Source organism: Anguilla anguilla, chromosome 3 (assembly GCF_013347855.1).
Source record: "Anguilla anguilla isolate fAngAng1 chromosome 3, fAngAng1.pri, whole genome shotgun sequence".
Classification (NCBI taxonomy): Eukaryota; Metazoa; Chordata; class Actinopteri; order Anguilliformes; family Anguillidae; genus Anguilla; species Anguilla anguilla.
This window is the reverse complement of record NC_049203.1, coordinates 34,110,713-34,128,180: the sequence shown is the minus strand read 5'-3', so window position 1 is coordinate 34,128,180 and position 17,468 is coordinate 34,110,713. Positions and strand designations below refer to the sequence as shown.

The following is a 17,468-nucleotide window of genomic DNA, read 5'->3' as shown; positions in this document are numbered from 1 at the left end:
ACTCAGATACACACACACACACGTCAGACAAAGACCAGAGGCTAAACAGCGGTCCCAGCACTCAGCCACCCAATCAGAGCAAATGCTTTCTGTGTACAAGGCGCACACACTGGCTTTGTTTAATGGGCTCTTTGTGTCATTTCCATATTTTGAGCACATATTACTGCTTCAGCAATACGAGGTAACCGCCATTCACATCAACAAAAGCCCAAAATGAGCAGCCACGGACAGGACGAGGAACACGGCCGAGGGGCTGAAGTGTTCTCCAACGCCCTCCCTGACGCACTGCAGTCTGGGAACAGCCAAGGGTGCCCCAGAGGGGAGGGGCTTTACTCTTCCAGGTGATCCGAACCCAGAACGCCCCCACCCCCGCTGTAACAGAAATCTCCCCAGGAAGAGCGCTTTTAATGCAGAGCCATCTGCTCGGCCAAATTGGCCTTTCTATATGCAAAAGGCGCCGTCTGCTTGAGATGCAGCGCACGCGGGCTCCTGCCTCAAATACCTGCTCCTTTTCCATTTTTCTGAATTAGTTTGATGGAGCCATCTGCTCCGCACCCGAGTTTCAGTAACTGCCCTTCACCGAGCTAAAGCCCGGCCTCCCCGCTTCCATACAGATCTGCGGGGGACAGGATCGCTACAGAGCCAACGCACGGGCCTACAGGGGCACATCAGCACAGGTCCAGTACACGTGCCTCTGTACTGATATTAAAGGACATCAGTAACTAGCTAGCGTGTGACTGTTTTTGCAGGGGGGTACACGAGAGATTTTCTCCCTCTTTTGGATGAAGCGCTCCCATCCCAACACGCGAAGGACGCGCCGCCGCCCGCCACTTACCGCTCTCTCCAAGTCCTGCCCGATGATGCCGGCTTCGATGTGCGCCGTTAAATTCTTCTCGTCGATCCACAGTATTCGATTCTGGGGGAAACACAACGCGGGCTCTCAGAGTCGTAAAATTTCATTGGCCCTATAACTTACGCCGCCGAGCCGGACATAAAAAGGGAAATCTTTCCCCGGCGCTCCCTGCCTTTTCCAGAAAAACGGGCGGCAGGCCCTCTCCCCGCGTGCGGGGCGCGTGACGCCGGCCGGGGCGAGTGAATTTTAATTAAAGCGCAGGACTGCTGACGGCGTGCACCTGAAGCCGATCCGGCCCGCGCGCTCCGACGGCCCTCGCCCCCCCTGAGTTATGTCCCGCAAATTCATTCCAGTTGCTGAGGTCTGATATTTAGAGCCAGCAAAGGGCCAGTATATTACGCCTCATAACAGAGGTGCAGAAAGCAGGACTCCGTAATGAACGCGTGTAAAGGGAAAGAGAAAGAGTCGAGCCGGGCATAAATCAGCGCGCGCCGAGCGGTCGACCGGGCGCGAGCTGGCCCTCCCCCTCCCCCCCTCCCCAAACGCAGCGCGGCGGTGCAGGCGAGGGCCGGGCGGAGACGGGGGAAGGAGTCTCGCGGCGCGGCGGGCTCCAAAGGTTAACCTCCCTTTAACATTCAATCCCCGAAAACCTGCGTGTCCTCTGAGCGCCGCCGGGAGTCGCCCAGCCTCGCAGCGTGAGCCGCTCCCGCCGCACGCATCAATCACCCGCCGGGGGCAATAAAGCGCCGGGCCTGTCACGCACCGCCTTTCATGAGCCGCACCCGCACTCACACCCGCACCCACACTCACACCCACACTCGCACTCACACCCATACTCACACCCGCACTCACACTCACACCCGCACTCACACCCGCACTCACACCCGCACCCGCACTCACACTCACACTCACACTCACACCCGCACCTGCAACCACACCCACACCCGCACTCACACCCGCACCCACACTCACACACGCACCCACACTCACACCCGCACTCACACACGCACCCACACCCGCACCCGCACTCACACACGCACCCACACCCGCACCCGCACTCACACACGCACCCACACTCACACCCGCACCCACTCACACCCGCACCCACACTCACACCCGCACTCACAACTGCACTCACACCCGCACTCACACTCACACCCGCACCCGCACTCACAACTGCACTCACACCCGCACTCACACTCACACTCACACCCGCACTCACACACGCACCCACACCCGCACTCACACCCGCACCCGCACCCGCACTCACACCCGCACCCGCACTCACACCCGCACCCACTCACACCCGCACCCACACTCACACCCGCACTCACAACTGCACTCACAACTGCACTCACACCCGCACTCACACTCACACCCGCACCCGCACTCACAACTGCACTCACACCCGCACTCACACTCACACTCACACCCGCACTCACACCCGCACTCACACCCGCACCCGCACCCGCACTCACACCCGCACCCACACTCACACCCGCACTCACACCCGCACTCACACCCGCACCCGCACTCACACCCGCACCCACACCCGCACTCACACCCGCACTCACATTCACACCCGCACCCGCACTCACACCCGCACTCACACTCGCACCCGCGCCCGCACTCAAACCCGCACCCACAGCCGCACCCGCACTCATACCAGCACTCACACCCACACCCACACCCACACTCATACCCACACCCACACCCGCACTCATACCCATGCTCGCCCCACGCTCGCCCCAGCCCGTCTGCGGCGCTGCAGGGGTCAGAGCCACCGCGTTTATGTCGGCGGCTAGGCGAGAGGGAGATTAAAGCCGGGGGGGGGGGGGGGATCGGCGCTCGTTCATCACTCCAGAGAGAGCTCTCCCACTCCTCCGCACGGCACTGTGTGGATAAAAGGCTCTCTCTCTCCGCCGGTCATTCCCCGCTCCCCCCTTTCAGACTCGGCTTTAAAATGCTTGGCTTGCTTCGGCAGAGGAGGAACCTTTACGAGCTGTGGGAGAGGCCTGTGCAATCAGCGGCCTGCCCGGGGCGATCTGCCGTCAATCAGGAACCAGGCCCCGCCCCTCATCAGCGTCACCCGGGTTCAATGGGCAAGATGTTATGCAACATTTCACTTGTGACCACTCCTGACCTACCTGCACATGCTCAGTGGCCAACACACCACGCCAGTCCAAAACACAGCCTTTTTCCAGTAGCATACCGGTTGCCGCAAACACACATTAAGCACGTTAAACGCATTTAGATTCTCCTCGGTTGCCGGTGGCCATCGATGAAAACTGACGATATTAGACAGATTAATATTTTACAACTCAATTTCGACTTACTCATAAGTTTTAGATTTCAGCGTCTGAGATTTAATTTCTAAGCAAGTAATAAAAAAGCACATAAAATGGTGCGCGGTCTTTGAAAATGAGCAGAGAAAGGGGAAAGATAAGCGCTGAAGCACGCGGACGCGGAGCGCGCTCAGAGGAGGGCAGAGCGCCGCCGCCGCCGGGCCTCAGCCCAGCGTCTCCGCCGCCCGCCCGCCCGCACGGCCGCCGCCCGCGCCTTTATTACCCACCATCTGCGAGGTGTCCAAGGAGACGATGGAGCGGGTCTCCTCCGCGGGGCACTCCAGAGCGCTGGACACGCTGGTTCCGCCTGCGGGAAGAGGGGGACGCGTCAGCGCAGGCCGCCACCCGCCGACCCAGAAGGCCGGGCGTCTGAGCGCGAACCGAGCGCCGCTCGACCCGCGCTGACGGGGTGCACCGGGGCCCCTTCTAATGCCAGCGTGAAGCCCCGTGCACCCCAGAACGGGCTCAGCGTTTACTGACGTCTCAATTTTACCGCCCGACTGAACCAATAACAGCGCTTTGCTTGGGACAGCAAAATCTTCTGATTTGTTTGTGTTCTGATGAAGATCTACAGCAAAACGTCCAGTGTTAATTCAACGCTAATGGAGAACATGTGGTCCAGCGACACTGACCATTTCACTGTGTTGCAGTTGACTGCACACAGCGGCAAAGCCCCTTGCACGGTTCAGACAACCTTGCGTGGAGCCGGTAACTAGCCTCTTCTCCAAATTTCCACAGGTTCGCCTCGAACCCAGGTCTGTTCTAGCAGTTTCCTGCTCTGGACCCCACACCAGCTGCTAAATGCAGCCAATTACACTAATCAAGAACTGAAACAGACAGCCATATCCCTGTTCTTCACCATTTTGTGCGCACTGCTGGATGATTTTTTTCTTGACCGATTACAGCTGCCATGTTCAGATTCCAGTTAAGTCTAGTATGCCAAATTTTCAGTTTGACAAGAATACTTTAATGGAAAACGTTTCCGTCAGCTTGTTTGACGAAACCACAGGTGTCATGTTCTGTAATTAGCTACCTCAAGGCGTCCACAAATGAGATTTCTCTGACAACACGAGAATGCAACGCTCCTGCTCGCAATATGGCAGCACGTTCATAAAAAAACTAATCTATTCAACCTTTCTGCCCGTGAAAATTGAGCTAGTTAATAAGATTCTCAGCTGGTTGAGGAAATATCAATTCAATACAATTGGTAAGCGCTCAAAGGACCTCTCATTTGCAGGCTATGACACAGACAGGATTCTGGTTCTGGACCATGAGGGCAAAGCCAGCCTTTGTCAAGTCAACTGGCACACAATTATCATTTGGAAAAGTGAGTCTGTTTGTGACCCAAGAATTCCCCACCCACACATGTACCTGAATCCAGACTAATGCAAATCTGGCCTGACTCACTGTGCCATTGCCATCCCAAGGTGGAGCAAACACGAGCCAAGAGATTCACCCAGCAGTGTTTGAGGATGGAATGAATACTGACACTGCACTGCACCAACCACTATCACTCAGATCCAGAGCCCAAACCCATTTCTGAAATCACTGGCTGGAACAGAATCACAGACTTCCATCCCCACAATGAAATCCACGTATCAAGAGTCTACAAACATATTGCGTGTGTCAGCTTGTTAATGAGCTTTTCTGAGATGCTGACTTTGTTTAATTGCATTAGAGAAAATAGGAGCGCCGTGCACAGATCAGTGATTGCGTCAGACTGATTTATGGCGCGGATCTGCTGTTCTAGTTCAACGTGCATCTGCATTCACCGCATGATGTACTTGACGAAACTTTCACGACGCCGACTATTCTGTTCGCATCAGGTAAGCAGAAAGTGAGCAAAGACTGAGCTGTTCTTGCAGAAACTTGTTATATTTTTCTTGCAATGTTAACCCATGGCTCAGTAATTTAGAAAAGAATTTAAGGATAACACATAGATGGACATAGCAGCGGGATGCAAGTAGGAAACAAAACAAATGTAATGAAGTATTTTCACACTTTTTCAATACCACCCCTACCCGTCTTCAAGCAGAATTTGTTTTATTTCCGGGGTCAAAAACTAACCTCCATATGGTATCAAACAAACGTTGTGTTTGCTGGCCAGCTCCACAATTTTCACCACGTCGTCGTGACAATCTGCAGGAGACAAGAGTACCGCCGTCATATTTCAATCGCTCATAAAAAGAGAGGCAGATTGTCATTTCGCTTAAATTACTGCATTCATTACAGCACGGGACCTCCACAGGAAAAAAGGGACTTGGAGCATTTAAATCAGGAACAACTGCTATAATTACTGGACATTAAAACAATGAGCAAAGAGAAGCAACAAAGAAAAATATGGTTCACAAATGTACAACTGTTTCAGGCTCCAAACAAATGCTGCCCTCACACACCAGCTTAAATTAAAACCTAATTATTCATGCATGCCAATGCCTAATTCCATGTCCAGGCATAAACTAAGCAAACCTGTTAAATTGTATGCCTGAGTCACAACCACATATGAAATTGCTCTAATACACTCTGAACTCAGGGACAGAGACAGCCTGAAGGATTCTGTTAGCAAGATAGCCCATTTTCATGGGAGGGGAACTGCTGTTGCCTTAGGCAGCCTGTAGGCGGTGTAGGAGAGCACGGAGCCCAGGTCCAGGGCAAGGTCTGTAAGGACAGTACAGGAGGGGCAGACTGACCAATAGGATCGTCCCAGTAAATCCAGGCTGGGTTTGAAAGGGAGAATAAATGTGCCACGTGCACTAATGAACACCTAGAAGAATCCGCTCTAATGGCTTCAGGCAGGGCTTCACCCACAGAGACGGGCTCCCAGCCTGAGGCGTTCCTCCGCCCAATAAATCCACGGGATTTCGTACGGGTATTTCTGCTCAGGAAATGAACGCTTAAATTAAAATTAAATTAAACTAGCACTACACCAGATTTAATACTTCTCGCCCCCAACTATTAGAAGTGAATTTATACCATCACCAACATTACCTTATTAAAGAAAGGGTAGAGACGAGGAGATATTTTGCACGGGGTGCTATGGTTTTTGAAGGTTAAAAAAAAAAGAAAGGATTTTCCAATTTGAATGTCGTAATAGAAGCGCTGTGATTTGCTGCCCGTTGGGGACCGTTGCTAATAAAGTTTCAGCCATCAGTCAACACTCATTTGCATGACAAAATAAGGGCGCCCAATGCAGCGAACCAATCTCAGGGACATAATTCAAAGCGATCCGGCGCTGGTCCTGGAGCGGCGGGTATTGGGTGTCAAACGCGCTCTCCCTGACGCGTCTTATTAAGCCTGCCGCTCATACATATTTATGCCCCGCTGCCAGCACTCAGCCTCCGCCGAGATTAACCCTTTAAATCACCGCCGGCGGGAAGGGAAGTAAACAAACGGAGGAGAGACAGCCCCGGCGAGGCCAGACTCACTCGGCCACACCACCATGTCCGGAATGCGCCCGATCTTCCCTTCCCGCAGAGCGAAGATCTCATGCAAGCAGTGACCTGTGGGATATATGGAAAGAACAAAAAAAAAAAAAAGGCAAGAAATGATTTTTTTCAGTCACAAAAATTATATATATTTTTTTTAAATTGAAACGTTCAGCATTTTTCAAAACTCTCTACCAATCAGAAACTCTTTATAAGCTACAGGCAAAAAGTCCACACCTCACCAGATTTTAAAAGTATCTTTAAAATAAATAAATAAATAAATAAATAAATAAATAAATAAATAAACAAACAAACAAACACTTCTGAAGCGTTTTGCCAGATGATGATTCTGCCTATAGTGAACACTAAACAGCTCAGTGGTAGAATGTGGCAGGAGCTCTGATGATCTCTATTGTGTGAATGAGGTTATCCGGTGAACTGCTTATGATCAAAGTCTCATCCAGCGAGAGAGCGGGTCTACTTGGTACCTCTTCAACCATACAGTCAATGGGTAAATGGAATAATATACAGTAAATGTGAAAATCAGAATTAAATATATTCATTAAATGGGTTCATAAATACCATCATTGTTATTATCATCATGTTTTAAAACATGGGCAATGTAAACTATGTGTGCGTTTCCTCTTTTTTCCTCCTCCATTTTGAACAAACTGTGCTTCTCAAGTCCCTGGGGTGCCACTAGCACCCATACAAGCAGCCCCGGACCGAAAGTGTGCTGTCCTCCAAAACAGTCACCCGTGAAGCAGAGACTGTTTTACGCACTACAGGCGGAACAGCGCTACAGGCTAGCACTTTAGAAAAGCACACGTCACTGTAGCAGTTGCTGCAAAGAACTTGTGGCCTGTGGGTGCCAGGGGCAACACTGGGAGGAGCTAACCCAACCAAACCGAGCCAAGTGGTTTAGAGAGCCAGCCAGTGTTTCTGATTTATTCAAACCGCAATTGCCCATCCCATCGCATTTGCATGAGACAAAAATGACAAAATATAGACTGAATATAAACCATTGATTAAAATTATTGATTAAAATCATATGGTTTCCAAACACTGTTTTAGCAATTATGCTGAAGTTTTTGATATTATATATATATATATATATATATATATATATATATATATATATATATATATATATATATATATATATATTCACACATGACCCCACCCACTTGGGCCCTTAATATTTATCTGACCCTGCCCAACACACAAGGCCCCACCCAGTCAGGCCTCCAGTATTTATCTGACCCCGCCCAACGCACGTGGCCCCTCCCACTCGGGCCTCACCGTGTGCGCGGAACAGCCGGTCCTCCGCTTCGTGGGAGGAGGGAATGCCGCTGGCCTTCAGGTCCTGCACAAAGCCCTCGTTCAGCGAGGGCTGCTGGACAGCGCTGGTGTTGACAGACGGCTGGAACACAGGACAGACAAGTGACGCCGCGCCCAATCGAGTCAGGAGGGCTGCACCGCTGGGCGGGGCTTGACGTCACTGGACTTACCACAGCCGGCGACTTGTGCTGAAGGTTGGCCCCGAAGGTGCCCTCAAACCAGTCCTTCAAACTGGGCAGGATCAGTCCACTCAAGCGATACCTGGAACAGAGGAATCGAAGTGAACGTGCTGACATCATCAATCCTCCTTCATCGCTGTGGCAACATGGACACAAAAGCCCCTTAACAGGGGCTTCAGGAAACATGTATTTAACTAACATTTCTGAATTTGTATTGAGGGGAAGCATAGAAATCTAGAGCTGACTGAATCAATCATGGCCCACATGAAGCTGATGCACAATAACGGCTGTGACTTTTAGCTTTTCTTGTGAATCTGGTTCAGCCACTATAAATAAGTGGCTGCCGGTCTCCTGCCACCTGTACACTTAAAATTTTCCAGGGCGAGAGTTCCTTTAAAACCCATTTTCACAGCCAGGAGCCAGGCAGCACACCATTCATCTCCCCGCTCTGCTCTTCCCTCCCTTTATTTTCCACTGAAAGGCAGCACTGAGGCGCGCCAGCCGGCTGCACTTGATCCCGCTGACCTCACACAGGGCCTCTCCGCCTGGCCAGGCACAGACTATCGTGTGATGTCACACAGGGGGCATTCCCGAACAGCGTGAAGACACGGCAGCACACGAGGAAAAAAAACAGCAAAAAAAAAACCGACCTCTCAAAAAAACCAGAGTGGAATAGCGGGCTTTCCTTCCCATTCGCACCGTTAAAATAACACACAACCGCGCTGAAAATCACTTCACAGCCCCTTTAAGCGCTCGCCATGCCCAGCCAAACATCCCAGGGTGTTATTTTAACAGAGCCACCCTGGGCGGCTGGGTTTTTTTTAATAGCTGCATAATACCTCGGAAAAAACAGGCACGGGCTTGTGGCGATTTATCATGGACTCTTTTCCATGACTGCACAGGAGCGTCCGCTCGCGCTCGGCGCTGTGCAGGAGGTCAGCTCGGGTGAGCGCGGAGAGGCGCGAGCAGATTAAGAGCGGGGCTTCTGGAGCAGCGGGGCGGGGGTCCGTCTCCGCCACCCCCCCCCCCCGTCCGCCCCAGCCATCGGCCAGCAGGCCACGTAGCGCCCGTCATGAAAGCCCTCTTTCACAGACTCCCGCACGGCGCGGAAGGTGGGGAAGAATTCCCATTGGCTTTTACTCGTCCTTTTACTTTGATACGGTGGCTCGTTTCCTCACTGTAGGGAATGTGAACGTGTTAAAAAAAAAAAAAACATTTTAAACTGACGCAGCGTTGGGCAAAAAGAAAGTGACTGTCCCGGGAGGTTTGGGCCAGTCCTCACATTACAGCCCCACAGCCCTCAGACGCACGTGGCCCCTTTGTTTTGGTACTTGGCAGGCAAGCGCTCTCTTCCTCTGCAGCACATAATTCTTAAAAATAAAAATTAAAAAAAGAATCCTGGGTATTTCTCATGGCAGACGTCCGCTGCACCTGGCTTCTCTCATTCGAGACAAAGATAAGGTGTAGAGCGGAACAGAGCGGGTTGCCAAACAAAGCGAGATTCATTCCTGTGCCAGCACAGACTCTCGCCATGTTCCAGGACTAAAGAGTGCAGAAAAACTGGCAGCACAGCTCCACACGAGGAAAAAATTAAACAAAAGCACTTCTAAAGACCTGAAAGCTGCTGAGTTTGAATCGCCAGCCAACATCCTCGCTTTATCCTCATTTACTTAAAGCTGCAATTAATTTTTCTAACATTGGCATAAAAACTGCTTGATAGTATCAACAGTGTTCTTATTCAATGGCTGAAATCTACATGAGAGGTCTCAGATAATGCATTGAGCAAATCCTTGAATTATTATTTTTTTAATCCACTGACCACCTCTTTTTGCAGGCACTGAGCCTCCCTGCCAGCGTCAATACAGATATTTGCCACTAGATGGCACTAGTGCCACACTGAGCATGACTGAAACTAAGATGGGCGCTGAAACCAGATACCTGGAGCATAGTGAGACATTACTGAGATTTCAACTTGTGATAATGTTATTCAACAGCCTGGGAGCTTTTCTATAGGTACCTCTGAATAAAGCCTGCACAGAGCTTTGTTCTCTACTAAACGCAACATTTAAATGCACCGCCTTCAAGCATGGACATTCGAGAAGCATACAGACTGGTCTGCTGGCCTTTTAAATTACATACCTTTAGCAGACTCTTGCCCATAATGATTTACAAAGTAGGAGAACAGGTCTGCATTCACCTGCTTTATAATGAGCAGTAGCTCCAGAGCAGGCTAACAACATTCCCAGACCTGCAAGTATGTGTGTGTCTTTCTAAAGCGCTAACAGAAATGAACTATAACACGTACAAATGAAAATACAAATCCTGAATGCATCCAAATTATATCCATAACAAGCCCTAAGGAGTAAAAATGTAAACTTTAAAAAACCACAACCTGAACTAGTACAAAGGGTACGAGTGGCAGGGGGTGGGAGCCAAGATGCAGACTGAAGAGGTTGGATTTCAGTCTGCATCTGAAGGACACAAGTTCTGTTGTTCGGACTACTGCGGAGAGCTCGTTTCCCCATTGAGGAGCCAATACAGACAGGCATTGTGACTCGAAGGACGGACTATGGGGGCATGGAATTCACACTTCCAGTGCAAGGCCCAAGGAGCCATTCCAAATGAGACTAGAAGCAAGTTAGTGCACTGAGTGAATGCTGGATCCAGTTCACTTCCCCTGTGGAATGGTTTGGACTGCTCCATATTAGGCAGATAGCGGCTGGTGCCTCCTGCCAGAGCATTTGCCCCCAGCGCACTTACGCGCTTCATGGCCCTGAATAGAACCATGACTGTGCCAGTTGTGACTGAAGGCTGCAGCAGCCACAGAGGGCACATGATTGACAGTCATAGCTCTGCCCAGGGATGGCGAGTTCAGCTCGGTAGGGCATCCCCCGTCTAACTGTGTAAAAGTGACACTTTTGTTCTGGTTGGCCGGGCGTCTGCGACCTGTGCAACAGCTGCCCAGGTCAGCCAGCGGACTGCAGGTCACATGTCCTACTGAACTGTCCGATGAGACTACAATGCTGACACTGCAAATTTGGAGGACAAACAAGCCATGAAAGAAAGAAAAAAAAGTCAGTCCATAGAAGTCGCGATGATTGCAGTGGATAGTGTAAACATGACTGCCGCCCTTTTATAACCACAGGGTGATATTAACAAGATAATAAAGGCACATAAAAATGTTTTCCGTTCCAGAAATAGAAATTAACCTAGTTTAAAGTGAAGTAGCGGCAATGTTTCACGTACATGTTCATATTAGAGAGCATAGTTCATCTGAGACGAGATGGGTGCGGTATGTTAGGAAACTCAGCAGTCCATGCATGCAAGGAGGATGGGTGTGGCGCAGCTAAGCGCCAGTTAGCATGCCGAGACAAACATTACCTTTTTCCAGTAAATTCCGCCTGGCCTTTCTTATTGAAGAGAAACCTGGAATCGCTGTAGCCCCAGCCATTCCATTTCATAATCTCCTGCCTGCAAATGCAAAAAAACATTATCCTTAAATAAACTGAACAAATGATAGCTCAAATGATACCATAATTAAAACATTTTCCACTTAAAACAGAAAATACTAATAAGGTAAAGAAAACACTATTTCTTTTTTTTTTTTCAAATGAACAGCATTGTTTAACAGCATCTTAAATCAAGCATCTAATATCAAGAACAATGCCACGGTCAGGTCACTGTGTTGTAAGGTCTCCATTTGAGTTTTAATAGGTGAGGCATCAAAGACAGGTGGAATACCTGGATAAACACAGTTTACAACAAAAAAAAGTGATTGACTGAGATTATTTGTCATTTCTGTTGGGTGACCTTCAGTATGTTCTCCTTTAATTAGATAAGTAGGAGGGAGTTTCCAAATTGGATTTGCTCGTGATAACAAACAGTTCAGCAGGCTGCCTTTCCGTGTATGTTAACGTAATTGAAGTTAATAGATTCTCGCAAAGAAATTTGTGAACCAGCTGACTTCTCATTTACTCTGAGAGACACTCCAATCACACACTGTGAACAGCGCAGTGAACAGGTCAGAGCAAAAAGGAAGTAAAGATTATTAAAATTATTTTTTGTTTGTAATAGTATTCAGAAAATAATGAGTATGGTTGTGAAGCAGAAAGGGAGACCTAAGTTTGGGATGACATTTTCTTCCAATTAATTTTTTTATCTCATCACAACAAAGTTTTTAAAACGACACTATAATTTTCAGAAAATAAGAGAGAGTAGGCTGTAAAATATAAAGCAAATTTGAACAAACATTAAAAAACATTTTTTGAACAAATGGTCCCGATATACACATATATATTACACTATATCAAGTAATGCTTTTCTGTAAGGCTAGCTGTGTTTACTGTAGCAGTGTTTCCATAGCAGCATTAGTGACCTTAGCCGAGAATCAGGCTGTACTGTAAAACTTCCGGAAATGTCCATTCTATGTAAACAGACACAAAACACCAGCTTGAAAAACTGTTCTCAGCTCAATTAGCCAAGGTGTGACAATATTTCTCCAACTGCTGAGGGACTCTCATTGGATGTAGCCAGAAAACAACCTGTGGCATCGGTCAACGGTCAAACTTCTCACTGCAGCAGCGGCCCCTGTGACGCGAGTATGACTGTCCTGATGAAGCGCTCACACAGGCCACCTTAAATCGAATGCAGCAGTAGCTCTGAAGCAGCAAGCCGGCCTTCTGGAGCCGCTGAAGGCAAACTCGGCCATTAAAAGGAGCAATTTGTGAGACAGTCGCACAGGGAGACCTGCCAAAGAAGCGTTTCACAGCCATGCACCGAATCCACACTGCCCTCAGGCCATAAACACAAAACATTTGCTTTAGAGCACAAAATGTGGATATTTTATGGAACAATAGAATAAATTAGAGCAAATACAAAAGAATATGGTTTCCAATAGCCTCTAAAACAGAACAATATCTTCGCCTGGAGAATTAATGGAAATCCACGGGGTACTATGCGATATCATCGATGACAGAACGCTTTGCTCAAATAGAGCTGGGTGCTTTAAATACTGAGTGTTTCAGCATTTGCATGTACATGTTAATGTGGCTTGATGTTCTCTTTATGAATTATTAAATGGAGATTAATGCAGCGGTTCGAACTCCGTTCACTATTACCATGTTAAATCACACCAGCTGCCCTTGAACACTCCTTCTCGGCAATGGGAATAAGTTATAGGGCTACATAACTCTCCATCTTTTTCATCCTGAGCGGGCGAGATTTCGAACCCTGATGCCTCACCATAATTCAAGCCGTGCGGGGGAGAGGACGCTGAAACTGCAGCCTGAGACAGTGATGAACACCTTCCAAAAATAAAGCGTTAATTACCCCGGAATTTAGAAGAAAAAAGAAAGCCAGGAAGAAGACAGAGATACAGTAGTCTTAGTTGCACCCTGAAACAGAACCAAATGTAAACAGTCCTGCCGCATGGCTATCAAGATGTTTATGTGAAAAGTGAAAAAAGTAAGACAAAAAAAAACAAAATAACTGTTTTTCTTTCATTTAAACAGTTTACTAAGGCACAAAATGTACATTTACAATTTTCAAATGTACAAACAATTACATTTCCTTTTGATGGAAAATATGCAGTTTACGAACACAAAAGCTTGAGGTCTGACATGGTCTGTAGATTCTGTGTGGATTTTCACTTCAAGTTCACTTCTGACTGGCAAACCATTAAGCCAGTGGTTCTCAAACTCAGTCCTGGGGACCCCTGTGTATGCTGATTTTTGCTACAGTCATTCTCTTGCTCACACATTTTAAGCTCTTTCATAATTTTATATTTTAACTTTCCGTTGCTTTCATGCTGCAAGTTTGGCTTATAATCATTTGCTGTGTTTTTGAATTCTTCATTATCTATCAAATGGTTGGTGGTTAATGGATAGCCTATTGATTCATGTCAGTCTTTATTTTGAAACTTTTTTTTAACCTTTTTTATGTAAAAAGTTTGCAATATTGCACAATAATTATAATGTGAATATGGGACTTTTATTCTTCATGGCATGCATAGTTATTGTTGACATAATTTAGCTTAAAAGGGTAAATAATCACTCAAAGGAATGAAAAGCACCGAATTAAGAAAAATGAACAGCTTGTTAAAATCCATTGATTGCAATTGTGGTTGGAACAGAAATCAGCATCCACAGGGCTACTCCAGGATTGAGTTTGAGAACCACAGCACTAAGCAGCTGTTATCACAGATTGGTTAAAACATAAAATATTATGATAAGTTCTTCAATAAACACAAAAAAATGACAAATATAAAATCTTACTTGCAGGGGGCAGTATAAGACCTTTTAGAATATAATTAAATATTTACTGAATAAAACAGGCTTGATATTACAACATTTGTTTCTTTGGTTATTTATGTACAATATGAATATAAAATGATGACTTGACGGCAGTCTTTAATACATTTGCTTAAGTAAACATAAGCCATTGGACTCTCTCCATCTTAACATTAGTTTTATAGGAGCTGGCAGTCATCCTTCAAATTGCCAGTTGACTTTATTGCTATTCAAATCATTCAAATGGAATGGATCACTTTATAATATCAGCTCTTCATTTGAGCATGAAATGCTGACTGAATACAGAGTTTGTATGTATTAATTCAAGATGGCAGATGATTTTGAGAGACAAATACTACATGGACTGCCACTTACATACAGCGAACCGGAGCTAGAGTCTGAGCATGAGGGGCAAGCTGAATGGCCAGGGACACAACATGCGACAGAACTGCTCTGTGCACACGTGTAGTCAGTTCATTCCTACAGGGAATAATAATAATAAATTATCATTTTCGGAGGCCTTCAGATGGCGAGCCAGTCGCGGGTGGGATAGTGAGGTCAATAGCAGAGGGTGTGGCAATCAGCTTTAGCATTGGGATATAGCCAATTGTGCGCAGTGGCACACAGCTCTCCAGCACACAATGGCCCTGTCTCCTCTTCCTAGTGTCTGTCAGGGAACAAGGCCTGGATGTGAGAGAAAAACCTCCCTATTGTTTTCCATCAGGGCAGTCAGTGAAGGAGTATCAGCCTCTCCCTCAGACACACATACACACACACGCGCACACACGCACGCACGCACGTGTGCACACACACCCTCCTGCTTTGAGTAACCCATCAATCTAGTCTCGAATCTTTTCGCAAAGCGAACCTACACATCATACCTGAAGCAGCACAATTTACAGTGGCTCCAACCCGAGCCAATCTCGCCCACCCACTGCCAGACCCACTCAGCTCTTTAAAAAGTCAGATCCCTCCCACAGAGCGCGGCGGGCGATTAACGACACTAAATCAAACTGGGTTGTCGTCAAGGGATTTTTTTGAAGTTTGACCTTCAAATTTTTCCCAAGAAAGCTCCAGACCATACATACAACACTTGCATTCCAAATGTTCAGAAATGTTTCTTCAAACAATAAAATTAAACACAGGAGCTCTAGGATGGATAAGGGACACCATTAACCAAAAATGGAATAAAATGGAACAATGCCCCAGACAGGATATACATGCTGCAAGGCAATGTTTAATGTGTTGTGCAGTACTGTTCCAAACTGTACCATTTGTTCACTTTTAAACACAATACAAACAGGCTTTCAGAGCGCTTTAAAACTTGAGAAGACAACATCCAACATCCAGATATGACATCTACCAATTACCCAAAGTACCTCCCCGATACCATTACTAGGGTCATGATCTTGCCAATCCAGAATGGCAAAATGTAGTACATAATTGTGTCTAAGGTGGGATTGTTCTGGTCACCAGGGAATTCCCCGCCTCATTACTGTGTGACGCCTGCTCTGGCCAATCAGGCAGCGGCATGCAATAGGCCAGAACCATGAACCTCCGAAACAAGTAACTGCACAGCGCAGCTGCTGGACTGTAGAGTGAAAAAGAAGCAACAGCTACGTTTGCCATTTTGGCAAACGACTGCGCTAGCGTGCCTCCTCACGAATTGGAGAGGGATGGGGCCATCATTCCAAATAGGGAGAGAAAAGAAAGAAAAAGAAAAACATTTTTGTTTTCCACAACAGCAACGGAATTGCTTACCATTAGAAGACATTGATAAAAGCAAGCAAACAATGAATTTTAAGAGATGAATTACAAGAGGCTACATCAAAAGAGGAATGTCTGTTGGCAACTTGACCACCTGGAACGTAGGCCGACTGTATTAAAGCTATGGAGCGAACTGCAGTGAAACCCCCACCAGTCACCACACAGGAAAGGTCATAAAGCTGAATTGATCTATTTGCATGAGAAATACAGGCCCTAATTCATGCACCAGATTATCTTCATCTGCTCCAGAGCTCTCTTAAGAGAGCTTTCATGAAAAACTAATGCTCTTATTAACAATCTCATACAAAAAAAATGGAGATACATAAATGCATAAAATCATTGTAAAATTAATACTTAAATTAACACAATTTACATTTAGGTATGCACATCAGCTGCATGCCTAAACACAGGCAAATCATTTTATAAGCCCATTCTTGGTTATATCTGTGTTTCGCACTATGCAAGCAAACATGCGTGTTCATTTATTTCAGCAAACTTCATGACTTGGCTCTGTACACCTGGGTGGTCAATGCAGTTTGTAGTGTTGGGTTTCTCCACCCAGAAAGCACACAGACATAGGAGTGACTATCATAGGCAGTCAGCCACATCCAACAAGGTTCCCACACAACAGGATCAGAAGGAATGCACTGCAGTTTAGGAATGGAACAGTTTAATCCAGTTCCACACATTGTTCACAACATTTGCATTTATTTTTGCTTAAATATATTTGCATTTTAGCCATTCAATCAGAACGGCAGATCTTGATATTCCTAAAACACTTTGGGTTTTAAAGACTCAAAAGTGTAATATTAAACTGAGTGAAGATGAAACAGAAAATCCCAACATTGTGGCTACACCTGAAATAGTCTAATAATTTATTGAGTGCAAGCAAACTAAGACAAAGGGAGATAGCTGTCACTCTATTACAGACGGTGCGTTTTGTTTACGAGAGCTTTATAGGGGCCACCCTGCTAATCTCTGAATGTCAGTACACCCACACTGTACCTATAATCCTCTGGAAAACTTATTTTAATGATAAATTGTAATATATTGAAGAAGCAGTTGAGCAGTGTGAGGTGTTGTTTTACACATATCTGACGCTAGGTGTCAGTACAACACAACGCACAGTCCTAGGTTTCCACATAAGGAATCAACAATCAGGCCACCAACCGTCCTAACCAATCAGATCTCAGTTTTTTATGAAAACTTTTCCCGCATAACTCGAATTATTGACAATAATTACTCATAAACAAAGGCGATTACAGTCAAAA

The 17,468-nt window shown here is 46.8% G+C and overlaps 1 protein-coding gene across 1 annotated transcript in view; it reads right to left on the bottom strand.

Moving 5' to 3' along the window:
* agps (alkylglycerone phosphate synthase) overlaps positions 1–17,468 on the bottom strand; it is a 48,936-nt gene that overhangs the window by 30,100 nt on the left and 1,368 nt on the right. The window contains exons 2-8 of the mRNA XM_035410305.1: positions 11,525–11,614; positions 8,135–8,225; positions 7,926–8,046; positions 6,624–6,698; positions 5,266–5,337; positions 3,426–3,505; positions 836–916 (exon numbers count right to left, since the gene is read on the bottom strand). Of these exons, the coding sequence (XP_035266196.1) occupies positions 836–916; positions 3,426–3,505; positions 5,266–5,337; positions 6,624–6,698; positions 7,926–8,046; positions 8,135–8,225; positions 11,525–11,614 (610 nt within the window). The remainder of the gene's footprint in view (positions 1–835; positions 917–3,425; positions 3,506–5,265; positions 5,338–6,623; positions 6,699–7,925; positions 8,047–8,134; positions 8,226–11,524; positions 11,615–17,468) is intronic.